Source organism: Amblyomma mixtum, chromosome 3 (genome assembly GCF_055824585.1).
Source record: "Amblyomma mixtum isolate Tamu chromosome 3, ASM5582458v1, whole genome shotgun sequence".
Lineage (NCBI taxonomy): Eukaryota > Metazoa > Arthropoda > Arachnida > Ixodida > Ixodidae > Amblyomma > Amblyomma mixtum.
In genome coordinates, this window is record NC_143014.1 from 362,579,423 (window position 1) to 362,602,241 (window position 22,819).

At 47.7% G+C, this 22,819-nt stretch overlaps 1 protein-coding gene and 1 long non-coding RNA gene across 2 annotated transcripts in view; both read right to left on the reverse strand.

Annotated features, from left to right (window-relative positions):
* Positions 1-22,819, reverse strand: part of LOC149356587 (uncharacterized) — a 79,245-nt gene that overhangs the window by 47,766 nt on the left and 8,660 nt on the right. Inside the window, exons 8-18 of the mRNA XM_089584200.1 lie at positions 21,952-22,088; positions 21,567-21,687; positions 20,743-20,907; positions 19,369-19,515; positions 18,653-18,774; positions 16,982-17,278; positions 15,468-15,580; positions 13,262-13,499; positions 11,566-11,901; positions 10,419-10,666; positions 9,889-10,108 (exon numbers count right to left, since the gene is read on the reverse strand). Of these exons, the coding sequence (XP_089440326.1) occupies positions 9,889-10,108; positions 10,419-10,666; positions 11,566-11,901; positions 13,262-13,499; positions 15,468-15,580; positions 16,982-17,278; positions 18,653-18,774; positions 19,369-19,515; positions 20,743-20,907; positions 21,567-21,687; positions 21,952-22,088 (2,144 nt within the window). The remainder of the gene's footprint in view (positions 1-9,888; positions 10,109-10,418; positions 10,667-11,565; positions 11,902-13,261; positions 13,500-15,467; positions 15,581-16,981; positions 17,279-18,652; positions 18,775-19,368; positions 19,516-20,742; positions 20,908-21,566; positions 21,688-21,951; positions 22,089-22,819) is intronic.
* Positions 1,229-4,057, reverse strand: LOC149356589 (uncharacterized). The gene is made up of 3 exons (XR_016289824.1): positions 3,623-4,057; positions 3,439-3,555; positions 1,229-1,427 (listed from the first exon to the last, which is right to left on the reverse strand). It is a non-coding gene; the product is annotated as an uncharacterized LOC149356589 (long non-coding RNA).

The window sequence follows — 22,819 nt, forward strand, 5'->3', positions numbered from 1 at the left end:
TACTTACACCTCGTTTTTTTGGACGAAAATAAATGGACGTTGTACAAACTGTATTCAGCGCCCAGCTGACAAGTGGCCTAACCGGAGCCGGCAGGTTTTAGGTATGGTCTAGTGCCGCCGCAGTGGCTCAGTGGTTATGGCACTCGGCTGCTGATCCGAAAATCCGAAAAACGCGAGTTCGAACCCGACCGGCGGTCGAATTTCGATGCAGGCGAAATTCTAGAGGCCTGTGTACAGTGCGATGTCAGTGCGCGTTAAAGAACCCCAGGTAGTCGAAATTACAGGAGCCCTTCACTACGGCGTCCCTCATAGCCTGAGTCGCTTTGGGACGTTAAAACCCCATAAACCAAACCTATAAATTTTTTACCAGTGCACCAAAGGAGACATCGTCGTCCTTGATGGTCGTCAACGCGCGCCTCTACTGGGCCAACATCCCGAACGGCGGCACCAACTCGCGCCGCGGCCAAGGCCTGGCACGCAACTGTGCCCTCAAGCTTGACTTCGCCAAGTGCGGCGACCTCAGCTGCTTACAGAAGGGTGAGGAGCCCCCCATGTACCCGGTCTTCATGCAGGATACACACACAAAACATGCACTGCCAGCGCAAGCCGGTCGGGGCAGCTCTACCGAAACTGTAAAAAGGTATAGTTCCGTGCTGGCTGACGCTTTGAGAACTTAAGGTATACCAGGGGTTCGTTGTCCAGATGACAACAGCAACCCTACACTGCAAACCGAAAAACACCCGGATAGGAGTAAATGGCTCATCGCGGAGCGCACTCCCGAAAAGGGGTTTTGATACTCCTCAGAATAGGAGTATATCGTCTACTCCTCTGCTTGAAGGGATACTTTCGGAGTGCTAGAAGGAGTAAAGTGTTACCGCTCTGCAGACGGGAGTTTATTTAGGAGTAAAGTTGTGATCACAAAGGAGTTAGCATGGCAATTAATAGAAGTATTATATACTCCTTTGCAGCTACTTTTATAGTACATTTCAGGAGTACGTGCCTGTTCCTTTTAAGTAGTTTTGACAGGAAATTTTTGGAGAAATTGTTCTTACTATAGGGTTACATTTATGATTCCCAGATGAGTATATTACTTCACTTGATGCGGATGCCGATTTGAAATAAAGTATTCGTATGGAAGGCTCATTTTAGAGCTTGATATTCCAGGATAAATGCGTCGATGAACTTACAGTGATTTATTTCAAACAATATTTTATTGGGTACAAAACATTTGAGCCATGTGTTCGGCAGCTTGCTTTCGACGGTTACAGAGAACCAACGTCTTGGCCCCTGTAGAAAAGAAGAGTGCCTTAACCCACGCTGTCTTTGGGTACATAATTTAAATACCCAAAGGAATGAAAATAGAGATGCCACACTTGAAAGCAAGGAGGGAACCTTGAAATGCTTCGCTGTCAACATACAGGCTCCTTCTGAAAGAAAGATTAGAAAAACAAATGCATCAGTGGAATTGCACCTCTAAGCTTGAAGTATGACGTGCTTCAAGTGTAGAAGTCAACGTCCCAAAGCCGTTCAGAGTGCACTTTTCAATAAAGTAGGTATTATTGAAGTTTAAACGTTTTTCATGACAAAAGATTAGCTAGCAGAACATAGTAGGTAATCAGCAAGCTAATACATACCTGTACCCTGTCGGATGACAGCGGCTAAACGCGGTTTTCAGGGAATCACAAATTCCAGAGAGCCGCTTTCGTAAACGTTAAGGCAATACGGCGAATGGGAAGCAGCATCGATAGGGAACATTTTTTCCGCAAAGCATAAAACTGAAAAAAATAAAATGGTCTTACTGAGGCACTTGCGCATTCGCGCTGCCTTTGGCTGCGTTCCTGCACCGAAAGAGGCCTCGAGATATAATTTTTTTTTACTTGTCAGAGGTTCCTCATGCTTTTCAGGCACCATATCAGAACCAATTACTGAAATCAAAACATGCAAACAAAAGACAGCGCTTTGCATACACGCAGCGGAAGCTTACATGCAATTTCCTTGATGGGAGAGCCCGAAGCTACGCATTTTCAGGACGTCCTCATTCTGTGTATAGGCCAAAGGCAGGGCAAGGGTGACTGACATAGCAGGCATTGTTAGGAATAGAAAGCTACCACCAGACCCACCCTCCCGCCGCCACCTGTCTTCTGTTAAGCTTTGCCCTCACATTCCTGGCCAGGGTTCAAAGAGAGAGAGAGAGAGAGAGAGAAGGACGGAAAGGCAGGGAGGTTAACCAGGCGATGCCCAGTTGGCTACCCTACACTTGGGGAGGGGAACAAAGGGGAAAAAAGGAAAAAGAGCGGCAAGGAAATGAGTCTGTCAAGTGTCCATCGACCACCATGTCACGGGGACAGAGGGCGCGCACAGAAAACTTGAAGATTATAGGCGGGAATGCAACCCCGAGTCCCTTAGGAAAGTCAGGAGCGGCCAGGGTTCAAAAGAAAACATTCTACACAGGTCTATGGCTGGGAAAGGAATATACTTTCGGGAAAGAACGCCAACCAGAAAAAAAAAAAAACATGTTTGGGAATCTTCTTGGTTCTTTCAGCAGGTGTGACTGCGAGTGAGTCACAGCTTGCCTGTTTTAAGCCTTCGGTTAGTCATCCGCCGGGTCACTGATCATAGACAGTTGATGCAAGGATAGTTCCCTCGAAGTCAGTCTTGTCAACCCGCGCTTCCTTCCTTGTTCATTTGTTTGGCATTCGCTTTGTGCTGCTTCAGTTTTTCTGGGAAATGCTTGCTTTCGCCAATGTACTACGTCCAGCACGAGCAGGGGATCTCGTACACTGGCGTAAGCTTTATTCTTTTTCTTTCGCTGCCTTCCTGGGATCAGCAGGCTGAACCGGAACGCTTGCCTCCACGAGTTTCACATAATGGAATGTGTTCGGAAACTGCACGCGAAGTGGAAACTTCTTTTAACATTTTTCAAATGCGAAGAGCTTACAAGATACCACATTTTGGAAATAGACGCCTAACCATCCAGAAAAGGCAGCGTTCAGTATGGTTGAAACCTCATGTCCGCTGCCGAAAATCGCTGCAACGTTAAGATGCCACCAACTCGGAAAATGTAACAGTTTAGCTAATCTCCGTGAGCGCTAAGGCGTCGCCATGTCCTGTGCTATGACTGAAAAGAATAAAATCGCTTGCATTGTTTGCATAACAAGGCCCTCTTAAAACACAGGAAAGGAAGCAACCGATTAGGGCACGGTTCTCAGCACTGTTCGTAATAACGTGACAAAAATTCAGACCCCAAGGCTGTGCATTTTCACCTGTCATTGCCTGTACAGCTTTTCCATATTCATGGGGCGTGAACGCATGAAGAAAATTTGGTCCCTAGAAGAACGGACCGTACTTCCAGCTGTACATGTTAGCGTAACAGCCACGACTGCAGTGCCACACTCTTTTTTTCAGCCGCATGCAACAACAAATTTCTCAGATACTTACTTCATGCCTGCTGTGTGAGTTGGCTCCACCGGACCACAATGAAGCCTTTGCTGTTTTGCTGTTCTCGTTAAGCCTTTCATCTCGGCGCACCCGTGGTTCACAGCAAGTCTACGCACACTGAAAAGGGAGCGGCGTTAAGTGCATGCGCGTCTATGGCATCAAAGGAGAGTTTAATACTGCTTACCAGAACACACGACGATGATAATCCGGTCTTTAGTATTCTTGCAATACAGCGAAAGAACGAGGGGCCGACGATGTCGAGAAAACTGGTGCGTCACACACACATCGCCATGTCGGCGCGGCGAAACGGCAGCAGCCAACACTTGTATGCTGCGTAGACAATGAATGACTAGCCGCTGCTTCTGCACATATTGCTGGCTTGAGTGAGACGTTCATTGCAGCACGTTGCTGCTAAGGTCGATGATGTCCAGTCTTACGTCACGACAAGAGCGCGCAAAGGAGCGGGTGGCAAACTGGCGGCTTCGGGGAGGTCGACGCGTCACACACCGCCATGTTGGCTCGGCTGAGCTCGGCTGGCTAAGCCTCTCGCAGACTGCCGTCGCAGGCGATGCAACACCAAGCGTTCTCCGAATACACTGGGGGCTTCACAGGCACTGTCTGTGGCTCACATTGGTGCGCCAGGTTGCGGCGATCCGGTGTCTTGTAACATGACAAACGTGCGTGAAGCAGCAAAAGCACAGGCGAGCAGGCAGCGACGACAGAGCCGGCGTCGTCACCTGCAAGTGCAGCGAACCGGCAGCTGCCACTAGGCGGCGGGCAGACACTAAGGAGTGCATAAAGGGCCTGAAGGAGTATTGAAGCCGACATACTCCTTCTTGGAAAAGTAGTAAAATCATGTAAATGCTTTATTTTACTCCTCGATTTCGCGACGGCAGTAAAAAAGGAGGATTTCCTCTTTTTTACTACTTAAAGTCGATTGCGCAATTTTCAATAAGGAGTTTAAAAGCGGACACTAGCCATTTATATTGCTATTTGGGCTTATTTGTGTTTACAGTGTACAGCGAGCAAAACAGCGGAGTGCGTTGTCCTTTTTGAGCAGCTTTCGTGCCTAATTCGTAATCCGCGTTTCCGTTCTGCGCTCTCAGGCTTTCTTCCGTAGGACTTGTCAGTCACTCTCACTTGTAGCAGCAGGATGGCTGTTGCTGTAACCTTTCGCATCCCTAGATTTGGCTTCGATATATATTTCACTGGGCTTCAGCATTCTGTTGCAACAAGCTAGCAACAAGACGACGAACGTATCCTCTAAATTCCTACCAAAAATGAACAAAAATGAAGACTGAAGTGATCGAGATAAGATGAGAAAAATGGGATGAGGTTTCCAAGATAACTGCTCCTTCCAGGAGGCTTAGTTAAGTGCGCGGTGATGCCTCTCCAAGAAATAAGGTGACATGCGGCAATCTATTTGAAAACACTGCATTGAAGCGAGTGCAGAGAGTCGTTTACGAGAAAAGACGTGTGCTTGTTTTACTGACCAGAAGTCTTGACATGGCGCTGTTTTTACTCGAGAGCTTTGCACAATTCCGGCTTTCAGGGGTGCGCCTCGTAAGAGGCTTTGTTTCTTCTCAGTGTGGATACCAAGGTGGAGCTCCCAATATTTTTCTCTAGACTCATAATCCCACCACTACCTAAGAAACATGCACCGCATCCGTCACAAGGAACGCAGCGGAAATTATAGTTGGCGGCTCTCAGGTTGCGGTGAAGAACTTCGCCAGAGGGAGAATTTCTCCCGAGGCGAAGAGAATCCCGCAGAGCAGCAGGAATAGCAGACAAATTTAACCACGAATTAGCTGGAGGACTCCGAGCTGGTGGGCTCACCGAGGGCTTCACTGGGCGCGACCGCTTAGTGTCTTACAGAGCGATCACACAACACTGTGGACAAGGGCGGGTCAAATACCCTCCAGCCGATAAATCTTGGCGTCGCTTGCAAACGCATTTCCGAACCCGGTGTTGTGTAGCCTGTACTACTCGGGTTGATTTGGTTTACGGGGGTTTAACGTCCCAAAGCGACTCAGGCTGTGAGGGACGCCGTAGTGAAGGGCTCCGGAAATTTCGACCCCCTGGGGTTCTTTAACGTGCACTGACATCGCACAGTACACGGGCCTCTAGAATTACGCCTCCATCGAAACTCGCCCACAGCCTAAGTGGGTCGGTTCATTTCAATCATCTGTCTACAAAGAAGCATGGAAGTGGTTGAAATTATTTATCGGGTAAAAACTAAGGCGTTGCTTAAGTAGAGCAGTTTCGAGGCTTACAAAACTGTGGCCGTTGAGTGCTGGGCCACTCCAACCCGCCAGCTTACCGCAACCACTTTGCAATTTGGTGCGTTAATTTCTGATGCCGCACTTGTCTAATAAAGTCAGAGCATCGCATCGCTTAAAAAAAATGAACGTCCAGAGTTCACAAGGTGTGCACACCTCGTTTCCTAATGAAGGCATAAATACATAATACGACTACAAATGACTAAACAAATGAAAAAATACACCCAGAAAAATCGGATTGAGCTAGCGTGTCTAGAGGTAATCTATAGAAACAATAGTAAAAATATAAACAAGTTCGTTATAGCGCAAAAATATCGCTGCAGATGTGTGCACTCGTCTTGGTAAAAGACTAGCACGGCTGCTTTGGGGAAGGGCTGTGGGGCTTGGCTTATCCAAGCCAAGCCCCACAGTTAACTGAAATAAATGTAAATAAGCCAGAGGCTCTCGGGTTTATATTGCAGGGTTTTCAGTCATTCTCGCTCTGTCGTTCCTCAGGTAGAGGTGGCGGGGTCTTAGTGTTTGTTAGAGATGCATGGTTTGTTGAGGAATTAACTCGGACTTTTATGGCTGCAGAGGTTCTTGCGCTTTCTATTAGTAATCATGATGAGTCTTTTGTAGTTATTACTGTCTACCGTCCGCCTAACTCTGACCTCCAATTATTTCTTTCTGAACTTTCCTGCTTCTTGTGCAAACTTTCTCAGAGTAATGTTATATTAGCGGGAGACCTTAACATTTTACAGCCAAAGAAAAGTAGTGTTGAGGATTATCTCGATTTATTAGCTGGTTATGGCATAGACAATACTATTCGTAGTTATACTCGCGAGGAATTTGCTGGTGCCCGGCTTACTCAGTCTTGTATTCATCACATTGCTGTAAGATGCCCAACATTAGACTTAGTGGCTGCAGTGATACGAGAAAAAGTGGCACATCATTATTTTCAGGCTCTTTGTTTGGTCAACAGCAAACCTGTAACACCAATGTCAACTTTACGTACAATAACCATTCTAGACGACCGACGTGTAAATGGCCTGATCCAAAACATTGACTGGGAAAGCTTAACAATAAAAAATCCCACCGACGCATATGATTTACTTGTTAAGAAATTCAACGAAATTTACTCGTGTTCTATGAGAGAGGTGAAGCAAAAACTAGAACCCTGAAAATAAGTGGATAACAAATGACATGTTGGCGTTATCGTTTGAAAAAAGCAAGCTTTGGCAACTTTGTAAGAGTAGTCCCTCCGACACTGAGTTACACAAGTTGTACCGTACAGTTCGGAATAAACTTGCATCAAAGTTAAGATTAGGAAAGCGGCGGTTTTACTCTGCTGAGTTTGTAGAATGCCGCGGTAATATGAAAAAAACGTGGGGACTTCTTTATGACATAATGGGTAAAACTAAGAACAAAAATCTAGATACTGAATTAACCCGTACCATTGGCAGTGAAAGTAATAAATCTACGGCGGACTCGTTCAGCGAACAGTTTGCTACATCTGTGAAGGAATTAAAAGCGCAACCGCAAGTGCCTCCGGCTCCATACTATGGTCCAAACGTACCAACTCTGCGTACTTACCGGCGGTTGATGACACTGAGTTATGGAATATTCTTCAGGTCCTCCCACTGAGCAAACTTCCCCGATACGATAAGATCAGACTACGAGATCTAAGAAATAATTACAGCAAACTAAAAATTGTACTCCTGCATATTCTTAACGGTTGCTTGTCAACAAGGGAAATACCCCAAGGTATGAAAATATCCGTTATACGGCCCATCTTTAAGTGGGGCAAAAAAACTGATAAGAGAAACTACCGACCAATCGCTATATTGCCTAGCATTACTATTTTAATGGAGAAAATCGTATATCAGAGAATGTTGTCATTTTGTGACCGATTTGATATCCTAAATGGCACACAGTATGGTTTCAGGCGCGAGACTAGCACTGTAGATCTTCTAGAAGATTGTGACAAAATTAACATGCATATAGACAAAAATGAGGTTGTCGGATTGTTTTTAAACTTAACCAGAGCTTTCGACACAGTGGACCACGGCATTCTGTTGCAGAAATTATATATATATATATATATATATATATATATATATATATATATATATATATATATATATATATATATATGTATTTCGCGGACCTTACCTCATGTTTTTCTCTAACTACCTTTCAAATCATGTTCAGGTTGTGCGAGTCAAAGATAATTTCAGCGACTGAATTCGGTACTTTACCAGTACGCTGATGACACAGCGCTCCTTGTTCCGAATGAGTCGTACAACAGGCCTGCAGAGCTGCTACAAACGGATGTTAAACAAGTGTGTGATTGGTTTTCAGGTAACCAGATTTACATTAACAAGCAGAAAACGGCTCTGGTTTGTTTTAGAAATCCGCACAAAAAGGTCATATTAAAAGAATCTGTTATTGTCCACGGTACTTTCTGCCCCAGATGTCAACGTGTTTCACTGCCCTTGTCTGAAAGAGTCAAATATCTAGGTATTCATCACGACGCCAACATGTCTTGGTCTTCTCATGTTGAGCATCTCATCAAACGTCTCCGTGTAACTTCTATGTATCTTTACAGAATGAAATTCAATACTTGTGTTAGGTTGCGTCAGCTTGTGTTTAAGGCTATAGGAGAGTCTCTATTAAGGTATGGTGTCACTGTTTATGGCTCATGTGCGTTGTCTAGAAGGAACCAAATCGATAGATTACTACACAGAATTTCCGCAAACATTTTGTATGGCACGTCTAAGGAGACCTTAGATAGTGCTGAATGAATTATTGCAGCTGATGTGTACTTCATTCAAGATTTACACATGTAATTAGTAGAAACTACTTCTCTTAAAACTACCTTCCAAATCGCGTTCAGGTTGTGCGAGTCAAAGATAATTTCAGCGGCTGAATTCGGTATTTTACCAGTACGCTGATGACACAGCGCTCTTTGTTCCGAATGAGTCGTACAACAGGCCTGCAGAGCTGCTACAAACGGATGTTAAACAAGTGTGTGATTGGTTTTCAGGTAACCAGATTTACATTAACAAGCAGAAAACGGCTCTGGTTTGTTTTAGAAATCCGCACAAAAAGGTCATATTAAAAGAATCTGTTATTGTGCACGGTACTTTCTGCCCTAGATGTCAACGTGTTTCACTGCCCTTGTCTGAAAGAGTCAAATATCTAGGTATTCATCACGACGCCAACATGTCTTGGTCTTCTCATGTTGAGCATCTCATCAAACGTCTCCGTGTAACTTCTATGTATCTTTACAGAATGAAATTCAATACTTGTGTTAGGTTGCGTCAGCTTGTGTTTAAGGCTATAGGAGAGTCTCTATTAAGGTATGGTGTCACTGTTTATGGCTCATGTGCGTTGTCTAGAAGGAACCAAATCGATAGATTACTACACAGAATTTCCGCAAACATTTTGTATGGCACGTCTAAGGAGACCTTAGATAGTGCTGAAAGAATGATTGCAGCTGATGTGTACTTCATTCAAGATTTACACATGTAATTAGTAGAAACTACCTCTCTTAAAACTTTAAGCTTCCTGTGAACAAACCTAAAATAGTAAGAAAAGTAGAGCCGTTTAAATTTCCCAAGATATATACACACTTTGGAAAAAGGTGCCGAATGTTCTACATCCCCTTCCTTTTTAACCAGCTTCCAACAAAAATACTATCATTGCAGACGATCAAAGAGGTCAAATCACAAGTAAAATCCTGGCTAGTTACATCTAGAACCTTAAAAACGGTAGACTGACATAATGTCTCGAAACACTCTGAAGGTCTTGTTGATATGTGTTATGAAGCACGGTTGCTTTTTTATTTTGTTGCTGTTGTTGCATCCTCGTAATCTATGTATTTAACCTACTTTTTCAGTGTGTACAAGTGTGATTGTTGTTCCTATCAATATATGTTTTTGTTTCTTTTTTTTCTCTTTTATGCGAACCATGTAATTTTGTCTGTACTGAGTCTGCACTTTGTTTGGTTGCCGTGGCCCGTCCACAAGCGCCCTGTCTTGCGCTTCCGCGGGCACACATACTTCCATGTGTAAATATGACAAAATAAATATGTATGTATGTATGTATGTATCATCCCTGTCCTGTCCTGGCGACGGCTTTATTCTAGGTCTGTCCGCGACAGCTCCCGCTTGAACTCGAGCGACAGCACCTCGCGGAAAGACGGGTAGACGACGATCTCCTTGAGGCGCTCCAGAGCCCAGCGGCTCCCGGTGACCATGAGCTGGAGAAACCACTCGTCCATGCGGTCCGTCTTGAGGTCGCACTGGATGTCCTGTACGCCGGACCAATCCATCATGGTCTCCGTGAAGACGTCTTCGTAGCGACGCAGGATTAGGAAGAATTCTTCGTCTTCCCGGTCGATGTAAATCCTGGGGAGGACAGCCAATAGGACAGCGGAAGTCAATTCAGGGTATTTCGTGCACTGTGATGAATAGTTACCAAGGCACTGCGCGTAGCGGTGCTTTTCAAAAGCTGTGAAGTCGCCTTGGATTTCCGAAACACGCACTGGCTGTTTTTAATTACTTCCTCAATAAATCAAGACTGAGAGGAGTACGCTGATTTTTGAGTATTTCTCTAAGCATGCCGATTATGTACCCACTTAAAACATGGCAGTAACACAACCTGTCAGCTGCTACTCCTGACGCAGTTCGTTAACGCACCGAACAGTGTGTGAAATACCTGACTAGCTCTGTGGAGGGGCACACCTCCGGTGCCCTGCGCAGATAGGCCAGGTTGCCGGACATGGAAAGCCGGTTGAGCGTGATGAGGGCCAGGTGTCCCAGCCGGTAGCGGCGGCGGCACTCCAGGGAGATGAGTTCTCCGTTGCTTCCGCCCTGGAAGATCTTGAGGCACCATGCGCACGCAAAGCGCAAGCACAGGACCACCAGCTTGTGCGGTTGCACGTCCCTCGAGAGGGAGCGGGACACCTGCGATGGGAAATGAACAGCGAACTCCCGCTACAGGCCCTCGCACACTGAGAATGACACAGGCTCTAAGTACATTTACCTATGGATGCATTTTTTTTTCTTTACAGTGCGGTGAAATTAATGTGCTGGCACATGACATCGTTCTCACTTCTTTACACCAGGAGCGTGTAAAAGGTCTTGAAAGCGCTTATAAATACCCCCTTTACCTTCTTAAGCTCTGGAAACTTTCACAACATAAACCTTAATCTAGGTTAAGCGCCCGATCCTGCGCATTTACCGATTGCTTGAAAAGAAACCGAACATAAGGCAGGAGGAACCGTCAAAGAAGTACAGCTGCTCGTTATTATTAAGTTCTGATAAGTTCTGATAGCAGCATAGCGGAGACGTAATAGCGTAGCCATATCCGTACCAGCCGGTTGACTGCTGGAGGAAGGCAGGCAGGTGCATGATCTTTACCATTGGCCAAGGCTTATCCGGTGCGTGCGTTCGTACGTTTGCGCTGTGCTGAAACAACCAGCAAAAACTGGTGCTTACGTCGAGTGACTATCACCCTCATCCTTGTAGACTTCACGCAAGGTCAAATACGAGACAAAACGCCGGCGCTTTGAAATCTTCCCATTAGGCAGTGCATGGCGCTTCGTTTCAAAGGTGCCGCATGTAGCTGCACATAGTGTTTCTGTACGAAAGACGGACTTAGTTTTGTTGAGCAGGCAATCCACAATGCTGCTTCCATCCCGCTTCCTACAAATGTTGGATGGCGAAGAACTCAAGACAGTTATCGGCGATGCATAAAAGATCCCCATGCACAAAGTACGCAAAGGTGCCCAGCCCTCTAACTTGTACATTTACTTTCGCGCATGATTTCCGCCCCACGCAGCTCTCTTGCTGACCCCACGCACCTTGACGCATGCCTCGCGCATGATGTTCCTGTAGACACCGAGTTCCTGCGGGTCCTTGACGAAGAGGAACTCGCGGCTGGAGTCGATCCAGTCGTACATAAGCCTGAGCAGGTTGGTCAGCACCTGCGTGTCGCCGTGCTGCGTGTCGTTCTGGTCGCCGCCACCAGGGTGCGACCTGCCCAGCAGCAGCGCACCGAGTCGCTGGCTGAAGCTGTTGCGCGATACAGGCCCGGGGACGCAGGAGGACGTGTTCACCACGATGCGCATAAGCACATCGGACACCACCCAGGGGAAGCTCTGGATGCCACCTTCCGAGGACTGGAGCTCGTACGTCACCTGCGTCCCGACCCCACATGATACTTTAGCGAATTACCCTGCACAAGGCGTTAGCCTTAACGTAGTCGCCGTAAGGTGTAAAGCTAGTCTAGGGCTGCCATCGAACGAAAAACGCTAAAGCTAGATCATCGGTCTTTGTCAAAACATAAGTCACCGTGAAATCTCTTCAGAAGACGCTGAAAAACGCGGGAGGAATGAGCCCTGTAGTAGTTTTTATTTTAAAAAAGGCTTTCATTTCGCTGAAGGTATAACCAAGATGCATTACTGAGCACCAAGTACAAATAAGGCCACAAGCTCGAACTATCTCTTCCCATTCTTCGTCTAAAGCTTTATGTCGGATACCCGGAGGAAGGGTCACGGGCATATTACTTCAGCTCGCTATTACCCACCTTGCTTCCGCCAAGACCGTAGTAATCATCGGTTCCTTACTACCACACCTAACTTTTGAAATCAGTTGTCGTCGAATGCGTCTGTGGACTGGCGGAATCTGGCATAGAATTAGGACGGCCACTAAGATAGTCGTTCGTTCAGACGCTTCAGATTCCCTCCGCAAGCATTATTCACCTTTCAGAAGCTATTCGAGGGCAGCTTGCGTAACGCCGATGGAAGACTGCATGCAGTCGCTGATATGAAGTCCTAACTATCTGCCTTCTTGGTCGCCGTCATGCTACCTTCAGAATGTATTAGTGTGGCTATTCAGCCCGGCTTTTCAAGTATGCGTATTGGGCTCTGCTTAGAAGGTACACCACGACAATCGACAGCCCCCCTTGAACAGCACAATATTTCAGGCTTCCGCTATAAACGCAGCCAGCCAGGCAGGCAGTTCCATTACCGAGAAGGGGAAAGGGTCAGGCTCGCAGTAAGAAATGGTCCACCTAAAAGCCTCCCATCTTGCACTGTGACACCCTCTGCAAGCTTAAAACACGAATGCTAGAGCACGTCGCTTCAACTGACATCAGCGCCGCTCATGATGAAAGCGGCTGCAAACCCTTACTATAAGGCCACCCGTTATCGTCAGCCGCCGCAAACACATCGTGCAGCATGGTCTCAGACCTAGCGGCCAACGCTCCGCGGCGCAGGTGTCAGTCCTCCAAGGCACGCGGCCACCATTCATCACTCAGTCTTCCCTTCAAGTTCTACATGCAGCTAAATAAGGCAGCGAAAGACAAAGGAAGTGACACATATACAACACTTAACAACAGAATAAGGTGACAGCCTTTAGCGTTGCGTTCGTGTGCCATATCTGTTTCCGGCTCGTTTGTTCGCTCACCCAGCTTCCCACAATATGCACTGACCACAGCTCAGCCGAATACCAGATCGAAAGCGATGCACGCAGAAAAGAAAGCGTACGATGTCTCACCTGGTACCAGGCGGAGGCCTTAAGGTTCTCGCGAGCCGGGTCCAGCTGCTGAGAGAAGAACTCCTCGCGCGTTCGGCGCAACACGTGCTCGACCTGGCTCTCGAGCACCATGGCCATGTCCGTAGGGTCGTTGTTCTCCTTCACGTACTTGCTCAGCTTGGACACAGCACCGGAGAGGGCCTCGCTCTCGCTTTCAATGTGGTACGACTTGAGCAGCGCCCGGATCTTCATCGCGTACCTGGCGCAAAGGAAAATGATAAGGTACTGTCACTGAGCTGTGCAGGTGATGCATGCAATGGAAAGGGAGGAGGTACTGTCACTGAATCATGCAGGTGATGCAAGCAACGGAAAAGGAAGAGAAAGTAGTGTTATTGAACTGTGCAGGTGATGCAACGAAAAAGGAGGTACTGTCAGAGGACCATGCACGAGATGTAGCAACGGAAAAGGATGGGTTATGACGCAAGCAAGCCCAGAAAATCTGGACAAACGCTTCTATTTTGAACGGCTTCCACCACGAGCATCGTGGTGCTGAACATTTAAAAGAAAATTGGCAGTGGCTTAGCTCTGGTTAAGCATGGATATACAAGCGAATAGCTGCAGTTATGCATTGTTTGACGTCATGGCTGTCGCAGTTCGCGCACAATGCACTGGGAGCACCACGATAGCGGTGTAGGCAAGCGCGTTATATAGCCCTCCTTCCGCATGCGTAGCAACTGCGGTAAACACGAGGCTGCAACGAAAGGTCAAACGGTGACGAGGAGGCGAGCGCGCAGTTGTAGCAGCGGTGAGGAGGCGGCGCATATGCGCTGCAGCGCACGGTGGTGGTGGTGGTGAAAACATTTAATTGCTGAAATAGAGTTTGGGAGCCATAGAGTGGCCCCGCTACATGGTCGGCGTCCCTAGTCCGGGACACCGCATGACAATGCCCCGTCTCTCGCCCGTTTCACCAGAGCCCTTTGGGACTCAAGCGAAGAGCAGTTGAGGAGGGCAGTCTCCCATGCCTTTCTGGAAGGGGAAGGGGGGAGGTGGGGATTTTGAGTACATGCCCACACCATGTGGAATATATCACAGGTCTCCCCACAGTGCGGGAATCGCCCATCCGTGTTAGGATCGTAATGTTTTAAGATTGCAGGACAGAGTAGAGTACCTGTCTGCAGGCGCCTGAAAGTTCGCTCCTCCGTCTTACTCAGCCCCTTTGCAGGGGCCGGGAAAAGGCGGTGGTTGTCGCTATAATGCGTTATTATTTCCCTGAATCGCAGCAGCGGCTGGTTAATCTCCGAGCCAGAAGAGCTGGGATGAGGAGCCCGGTGAATAAGCGCGCGGGCAGCCGCATCAGCGGCCTCATTACCTCGTAAGCCCTGATGGCCAAGAGTCCAAATGATTCTTTTCGGTGTTGGATCAGTGGCAGTCCGTCTAAAAATTTAAGCAGCTAAGGGGGAGATCTCCCCTGCAAAGTAATGATCACATGCTTTTCGGGAGTCCGTAATGATGATTCTCGAATTGGCGTGGGCGGCAGCAAGCGCTATCGCTACTTCCTCGGCTCGCATTGAATTCGGGGCTCGAAAAGAGAGTCCACCAACGTGCATTTCCTGGTGAACGACAGCGGCCGTGTAAAATCCCGTGGGCGATGGCCCTGCTACGTCTACATAATATACTCCAGGTCGGGAGCCGTGTTGTCTCTCAAGAGCCCGAGCCCGCGCTTGTCGTCTGGCTGCGACGAAAGGTCAGGCAGCGGAGTCGCAGCGGCGGTTGCGGCGGCGGCCGCTCCGACCACCTGCGCCTCTTCTGTGACGTCACTCGGTTCTGCGCACGCGCAGCTGTGGCTAATTCTGATCACGGAGCATACGCCAGACTCGGTGTTGATTAGCCTAGTGAAGCTTTTCGCTTCAAAATCTTGTGTGTAGCTCGGTGTGATTCGGATAAGCTCGGATTAGTTCGGAGGAGCGTGCGCAAGCTGCCCCAGAGTGGAAAGAGGGCGCGAAGATGAATAGCGAGAAACGCGCACATGCAGATGCCAGAAAGAAGAGACCGAGAATAAACACATGCTTCCGCACGTCTACTCGGTTTAACTAGGCTAAAACACTGCAACTTCTTTTTGTCCTACAGTAGCAAGAGAACACCGGCATAATTATGATAAAACGAATATCTTGCGACTCCTTTGCTGCAGCGCACTTTGTCTACTGTAGTGTTGAGATACAGTGTGTACCGTTTATAGGCCGACGTGGCTTCTAGCAGGAACTGTTCTCGTCCCTCAAGCAGCAGTCGAGGGTCCGGAAGGCTGTGTTCCACCACTTCAAGGCACTCGGTGCTCAGTTCAACCTGTTCACCGGAACCACACAAGGACGACACAAAAGGGTGATGCGCGCATTCAGCATATCATGAATAAACAATGCAGACAGCATCCGTGAACGCATCATCATCAGCATGACTACACCCACTGCAGGGCAAAGGCCTCTCCCATGTCTCTCCACATGCCACATGCCTCCATTCCAAGTTCCGAAGAACCATGCCACATGATGGTGCACTCCTGGTGTCGAGGCCGGCGTGAAGGAGGGGTCAGCAACTTTTGTCACCGATAGTACATTAAAATTGTTCCTGTGTCTTCAAAGCTACTGCCTGAGTCGACAAATCAAATTTTCCCCGTGCTGATATTCAAAGGTAGTCGGTAGAGAGAAAGTGAGGGCAGGTTAAAGAAGTCCAAACTGTCCTATCCAGCAAAATTGACATGTCGTATAAGACCTCTTTAGACCCATGCTGATAGTTGGCAGTTTGACAGTGATTCCCAGAACGAAAACCCCAAACCGGCTGCCGCAGTTCCACGGAGGGGTGAAGCAGAGCTTTTTGAGCTTCTTGAATTCAGACTAACGCTATGCTTCTATTCGCCCATGCAAATGAACAAGATGGTACATCGCCAGAAGCAGCCATGGAGTACAATCTCGGGCATGGTATGTGCTACGTGGCTCATAAAATTTTCATGCCGTAACCTATTCAGTTTAGACCTTCATAGATATATTGCTAATTATCACGTAAGAAGTACGGCTCGAACCAATTACGCTTAAGACGTACTTGTTTATGCGATGATCAACATGTGATAAGCCGCGCTGGCATATGATCTTCACGTCAGAAGCTTCACGGGGCTTGTAAGTTATAACTATGCGATAAACTAGCATCAAATTCAACCGAAAAGTTCGTGCAAGAGCTCAGATGGCCCTGAACTAGCGGTTGCCGCAATGCTCCTCGAGCGTTTTCAAACAGGGATCTTGTAGATGCCAACCTTGAAGGAAACAGCGGCTATTTCAGCAGTCCTGTCGCTCATTTCCACGTATGGAACCTAAGCATCTTGGAAAAGTCGCAGAGGTGGCCGTTCGCGAGATCTAAAACCTGAGTGCGCAATTAGGGTAGTAAAGATAGCGCCAAACAACACAGACACGGAGCAAACACGAGTTCCGGGCGAGACATGTGCGTTATGAACAGCACTATCGTCTCACACATCATATCCTGCATACAGTCGAACCTCGTTATAGCGAAACGGTTTATAACAAAATAATGGATATCACGAAAAGCGATGATTCCCCTTGGAAGTTGTCAAGACGGGTTATCAGGAAGTGATTGCCGGGTCAAATCAGCGTCGTTATAACGCGGTTCAACTATTTCTGTACGCTTAGTCATCAGAGTAAGGGCAGCCGTCTGAACCACAACTTGGCAAGCGCGGGAGCATACCTTTTTGCAGTTCCGGTAGAGCTGCCCGAGCACCTTGCGCGAGCAGTAGGTGTTCTTTGTGTCGAGCTTCTCCATGAAGTCCGGGTACATGGGTGGCTTCTCGGAGTTCTGGAAGCCCTTCAGGTCGCCACACTTGGCGAAGTCCAGGTTGACGGCGCACTTACGCGCCAAGTCACGGCAGCGGCGCGAGTTGATGCCACCGTCCAGCATATCGGCCCAGACGAGGTGCGCGTTGGCGATGAGGCCGATCTTGTCGCCCTTGATGTACTGGCAGAAGAAGTCCACCATGTCCTGGACCTGTCGTCGCCGTATAAGAAGAGAAGTCCTCTCGTCAGACGGACGATAAACAGAATTTTTCACACCGTCCCTTTACATCCTTCAAAAAAACTAGAGATCAGGGTCTTTACACGTGTGCGAAACCTTTGGTGGCACTCTTGAGGGAACTAGCGCGAGCGGTTCGCTTCTAGACCAGCGTTGCTGACTCTACTCTGGAGTGGGAGGGAATTGCCGACTTTTAGCAGCCGTCTCCTCGCACTCAACTTCGCAGCACAGCCGCGGCAATGCGTTACTTGTGTTTTAAGACAATCTTGTTTTCTGAGAGAAGAGGGTGCTTAGAAGGGTAAGCCATGCTGCACGCTTTCGGGGCGCCATCATTGACAGCTCACAGGAGCTCAGACAAGTTTGATCATAATCATCATTATTGTATTCCAACATCAACATTACAGACGCTGAGGACCATGAACAGAAAGCCTAACGGGGCTTGACGGGGTTCACGTTCCTAAACACATGGCATTGGAAACAAAACTAGAGTACAAACACAACGCATCAGACATGGGAGGATCTGGTACAAAATCAAGAGATAAGCAAAGACAATTACAAGATTAGGAGAGTGTTTAATGAAGTATACAATGTACGGTGCAAAGCAGAAAAAGGTTGAAAGTGCAATTATTGTGGCTATGATACATTTACAAAAAAAAACAGTATTGCGACTATGAAACAACTCGTTTGTTTAGAGCGCATATTATGTAGCATCTGGTAACCATAGTTAGTACGTGCTCGAGGTATTTCCCACAGTTCAGTACTGCAGGTATTCCGTGTTTATAAGCAAGTATCGGATGGTTTTTTTTGTGAACGATCATCTGCTCTGATCGTTTTCGTTATGTTCACTTATCTACGGACATTGTCCAATGGTTCAGCCACCGCTCTAAACCTAACATGGCCAAAACGGAGCCAGGCTTGCAAGGTAAAGTCACAATTCAGCAAAGAGCGCTGCCTGTCGCGAGTTCCAAATAAGCAGCCAGGTGTCCTTTTATTTATGCTTTCTATAAGCAAGTAAAACTTCGGAAAAGTAGACGATAGGTTTGTCAGTGATGCAGCCTATTCTAAAACGGAATCGTAATTCGATTACTGCCTCGTTTCATACTAAAAGGACGCTTGCAACATATTAGGGCCTCATTAAGCCTCATTTGTGATCAGCCAGTGACAATCCAGGCTTCGCCGTATCCCAGCGCTGAATTTGCTGAAAAATTTATTATCTCTTCGTAGGGAGTACTCCAGTTGGTGCACCTGGCCCAATAACACCTAAAATACCTCACCAAAATTAACAAGCCCTCCCCATACCCACACTGAGACCTAGCAAGACTAATAGGAGTAATCAGCGATATAGCTCACCCCAATGGGAGCCTTTCGTTCCTTGGGCGGGTCGCTATAGTAATGCATGGGGTTGCAGTTGCTCTTGAAGATGAGGTCCTCGTACCATAGCACTGAGTACTCGTCGCCGTCCAGGTCAGACCCTGAGCGCAGGTGGAGTACACATTAGGGACCATTAGAAACAAGTTTTATGCGGACGTCTGTGAAAGCAGTTATGGTGAATGGGCCTCTACGACTAGAGGAATCACTCAAACTCCTAAAGCCGAAACCACGAAATATTTTGCGCTCCAGATCATGCATCTTCGCAGTGAATTTTTTTCGTGCTGTGACAGCGCTCACGGCATGCAGGTTCAGGCAAAGCACGGTTACTTTCTTTTTAGCGATTGACAAGCGCTGTGCCTTCTTACACAAGTCACGCAGGGTCTGGAACAATTCCTGAATCTTTGCTCAATGCTAGAAATTCGCAGTTACGAAAGGTGAAAGCGAGGGATTTATCCCTCATTACGCCAGTAGGCGTTCTTTGGGTCTCTGCAGCATTATCAGTTCTAAGCGTCGACGAAGGTATCCGGGTGTTTTCTGAAGGCAAGACCACGGGGTTCTGTCCTTGGCAGAGCGTAGTCCTAACGCGCATGTGAACTAAGGCAAGCCCTCAGTCACAAACGTTGAAAGCGACGGTTCCATCCATCCCCGCGCAGCACAATGTCAACATGGAGCGCGCCAAGAAGGTTGTGTAGTACCGGCCATCTCGTCGGGGTGTGGACGCTCTCCCTTTTGAGGGAAGACGATGCAGTCGCGCACGTGATGCAGCTGCGGCACATTCACCGCCCTCAGCTTGCGGATGTCCCCCGGGTGCATGCACGGGTTCTTGGTCACGATCACGTCGCCTGCACATCACACGGAGCATGGGAGAACTCAGTGACACTAACGCCAAGTGGGGCTGCAAATTCAGGTGAAAAAAGATAGTTGTTATGGTTATCGTTTATGGGGTTTAACGTCCCAAAGCAACTGAGGCTATGAGAGACGCCGTAGCGAAGGGCTCCGGAAATTTCTGCCTCCTGGGATTCTTTAACCTGCACTGACATCGCACAGTACACGGCCCTCTAGAATTTCTCCTCTATAGAAATTCAACCGCCGCGACCGGGATCGAACTCGCGTCTTTCGGGTCAGCAGTCGAGCACCATAACCACTGAGCCACCGCGGCGGCCTAGGTGAAAAAAGGAAAAAAAAAGAGTGAATCTCATGCGACAACCTATCGGCTCCTCCGTGCGATATAACGGAAATAAAATAGTCGATTCATCGCGAGACAATATATAAAATGGTGGTTCTTTGTATACTGTTTCCGCTCCCAACGACGTTTCGCAAAATTATCGAGAGTATAGCAGCGCACAACGAACAGGTACCTCGCCATTTATATTCTTTTATTGCATATCCCATGCTGTCAACATAAAGGCATTGATCCCGAACACGGGTTACAAACCACGGATGTGTCCCAAGATATATCCGCGACATTTCTCGGTCAACTGAGCATTAGTGAAGTCCTAGCTTCGGCTTTAAAAATAAGAATGCCGTGATTAGATGGGGATATCGCAGACGAGGCAGAAACGAGATAATTTCCAGCACACGAGAAATTTATGCGTGCGTCCACGAATACGGACTGTAATAACTCGGGAGCATCGCCGCAGTAGTTTACGTTTCGATCCGATTACTACAGTCAACATCTCTGAGACCACCACCCGCGAACACGCAGCACGTTTGTATACGCTTTTAAAGCCTGTACACTCGCACTTTATGCCCCTACCATTTCTAGTTGTGTTCACATTCATGGATTGGATTAGAAAACATTTATTCCGTCAAAAATGCAGATGCAGACGGTCCGCGCTAGATGGCCACCAAGCCATGGCTGGCGGTGACCTGAGCGGCCCACTCGGTGGCCAAGGCTTGAATTCCCGGGTCCGACCTGACCAGCACGGCCTCCCATCGCTCAACAGAAGGAATTCGTACTAGATCCTCCGATGGTGGAGATTTTCGAAGAAAATACGAAAGCTGCTGCCTAAACGCACCCAGACTATGCTGCACTATGCTTGCTAGCACGAACACGGTTAACTGGGTACCTTCGAGGATGGTCGCCGGGTCGTTGACCTTGTACCGCAGCATGTCGTTCGAGTACTGGACGAACACCTGGCCGTACTCGAGCGTGCCGGTCTCATCCAGCACGCCGAACATGGTGCGCCCGTAGTTCGGAGGAACCAGGATACGAGCCTTGGTCCTCAGCTCCTCTGCGTAAGCGCATACATTGTCCGTTTTGAATAGTCAACGGTTCGTCGTTCACGCATTGTTGTAGACAAGTTTCAGCATGCTTCCTGAGGGCCATTCGATGCATTACGAGCTGATGTTGGCCCTCAGGAAACATTGATTTTTATGGGCCATCTTTAACTGATGTTTGCCAAAACTTTCTGAATGTTAAGCCGGCCCTGAATGTTAAGCCGGCCCATATGCCTTCGTCGGCGATTACAAGACACGTCCACGAGCCAGAAATATGTTATTCACTGACTGAAGGCACACAGGACCGAATATCGCGTTCTAGAAATGCAGGTTTATACTAGCCGCCAAGTGTCATAACTACAATGATTGCCGCAATAGGCTCGGCTAATCCAAGCGATATGTTTTGGATGGTCACTCACCTGGTGCATTTAAACTACTCTCCGTTACATACACCTCATATCAAGAATCTTATGATTACGCTAACCATGCGCACAAAGCCGACAAGAAACATCTCGTGAAGCAATTGGAAATTTGCGATAACTTTGGCAGGTCCTGCAAAATGAGCGTAACTAACAAACAAAATACGTAGTCAGGGCCAGACTGCTGCCTCTCTGCGCCTTCTTCCCAGACTACGAAACCAACAAAAGCGGTTAAGATCGAGCGTTTCACTCACTGAGGACCTTCTTGTTGACGGCGCGAACCAGAGCCCGAAAGAAGGGCTCCACTGTCAGGTCGATGCCCACGTCAGCCAGCTCCTTGTACGGAAGACGCATGGCGCAGTAGGCGCACAGAACCTGCGTAGTTAATAAGGCGCCCAGTTTCGTCTCATATGCTCATAATCACCGTCCTGCTTCATAGGCCGTTGCACCTGGGCGCCGAAATCCTGAACCTTTTCTCGAATTTTGACTAAAATGGATCGGCTGTCGTACATGGGCTTCAGTAATTAGACTAAAATGGGATCGGCTGTAGTATATGGGCTTCAGTTATATGCAGAACACTGCAAACACTGCCATCACACATGGCACAAAAAGCTGCGAATATGGACGAAAAATTTTCACCTGCGCGGCCTCGTGGGGATCCATCATACTGTCGATGAAGGAGTCGAGAATTCTGTTCTGCAACGTCAGGAACACCTTGGCCTTGATGCCACTCTGCTCCAAGATAGTGATCATAGGCCGGTTCAGGTAAAGAACGCCTGCGAGAAGCCGTAGATACTGTCTGCGCTGCAAGCTCAAAATGTGACCATCTTGCAGTAATCCTCTACTTTATGCAACGCATGCCACGAATTATACTCAACGTTAAATCAGCGAAGTGCAACGCAGAAGGAAGGCGCCCCCCTCCATGCTTCATAATATACTCTGGCTCGATGACTATGCCTTCTGCCTACTTGTGGTAGCTACGACAAAAGTACAGAACAGTGGATGACTGTCACCGTTTCAAGCATTAAATCATCGATGTTATCGCCTCACTGAGAGGTAAATGTACACTCAAATTTTCGCGTAAAAAAATTGCACCATCTTGCGTCGCTATTCATTCAATTGGTATTCATTCCACCGGGTAGAGCAGGCATTCCCCTCCCATTTTCTGGCCTTTCAGTTAATAGGTTTGTCTGACCACGAGGGAAAATTTGTCTACAAACCGGCTTCCCGTAAACTTTGGTCGATTAATTTACATGGCCACGCAAAAAAAAAAAAACAAATCGTCATTACACTTAAGCAGCAAATGTGGGATGCTCTTTATGACAATTTATTGTATGCCCGAAAAAAAAACCCCGAAGTGTGGATCGCTTAAAATTATGCTAAGATACTCGTAAAAAGCCCAGCACAAGCCCATTAGGACACAGCGCAACTATAGTCGCATTCAAATGAAAAATGAAGCAGCTTTTACGCGTCAAAGGAGTTTAAGTGGCGTCGTTTTAAGTCGCGT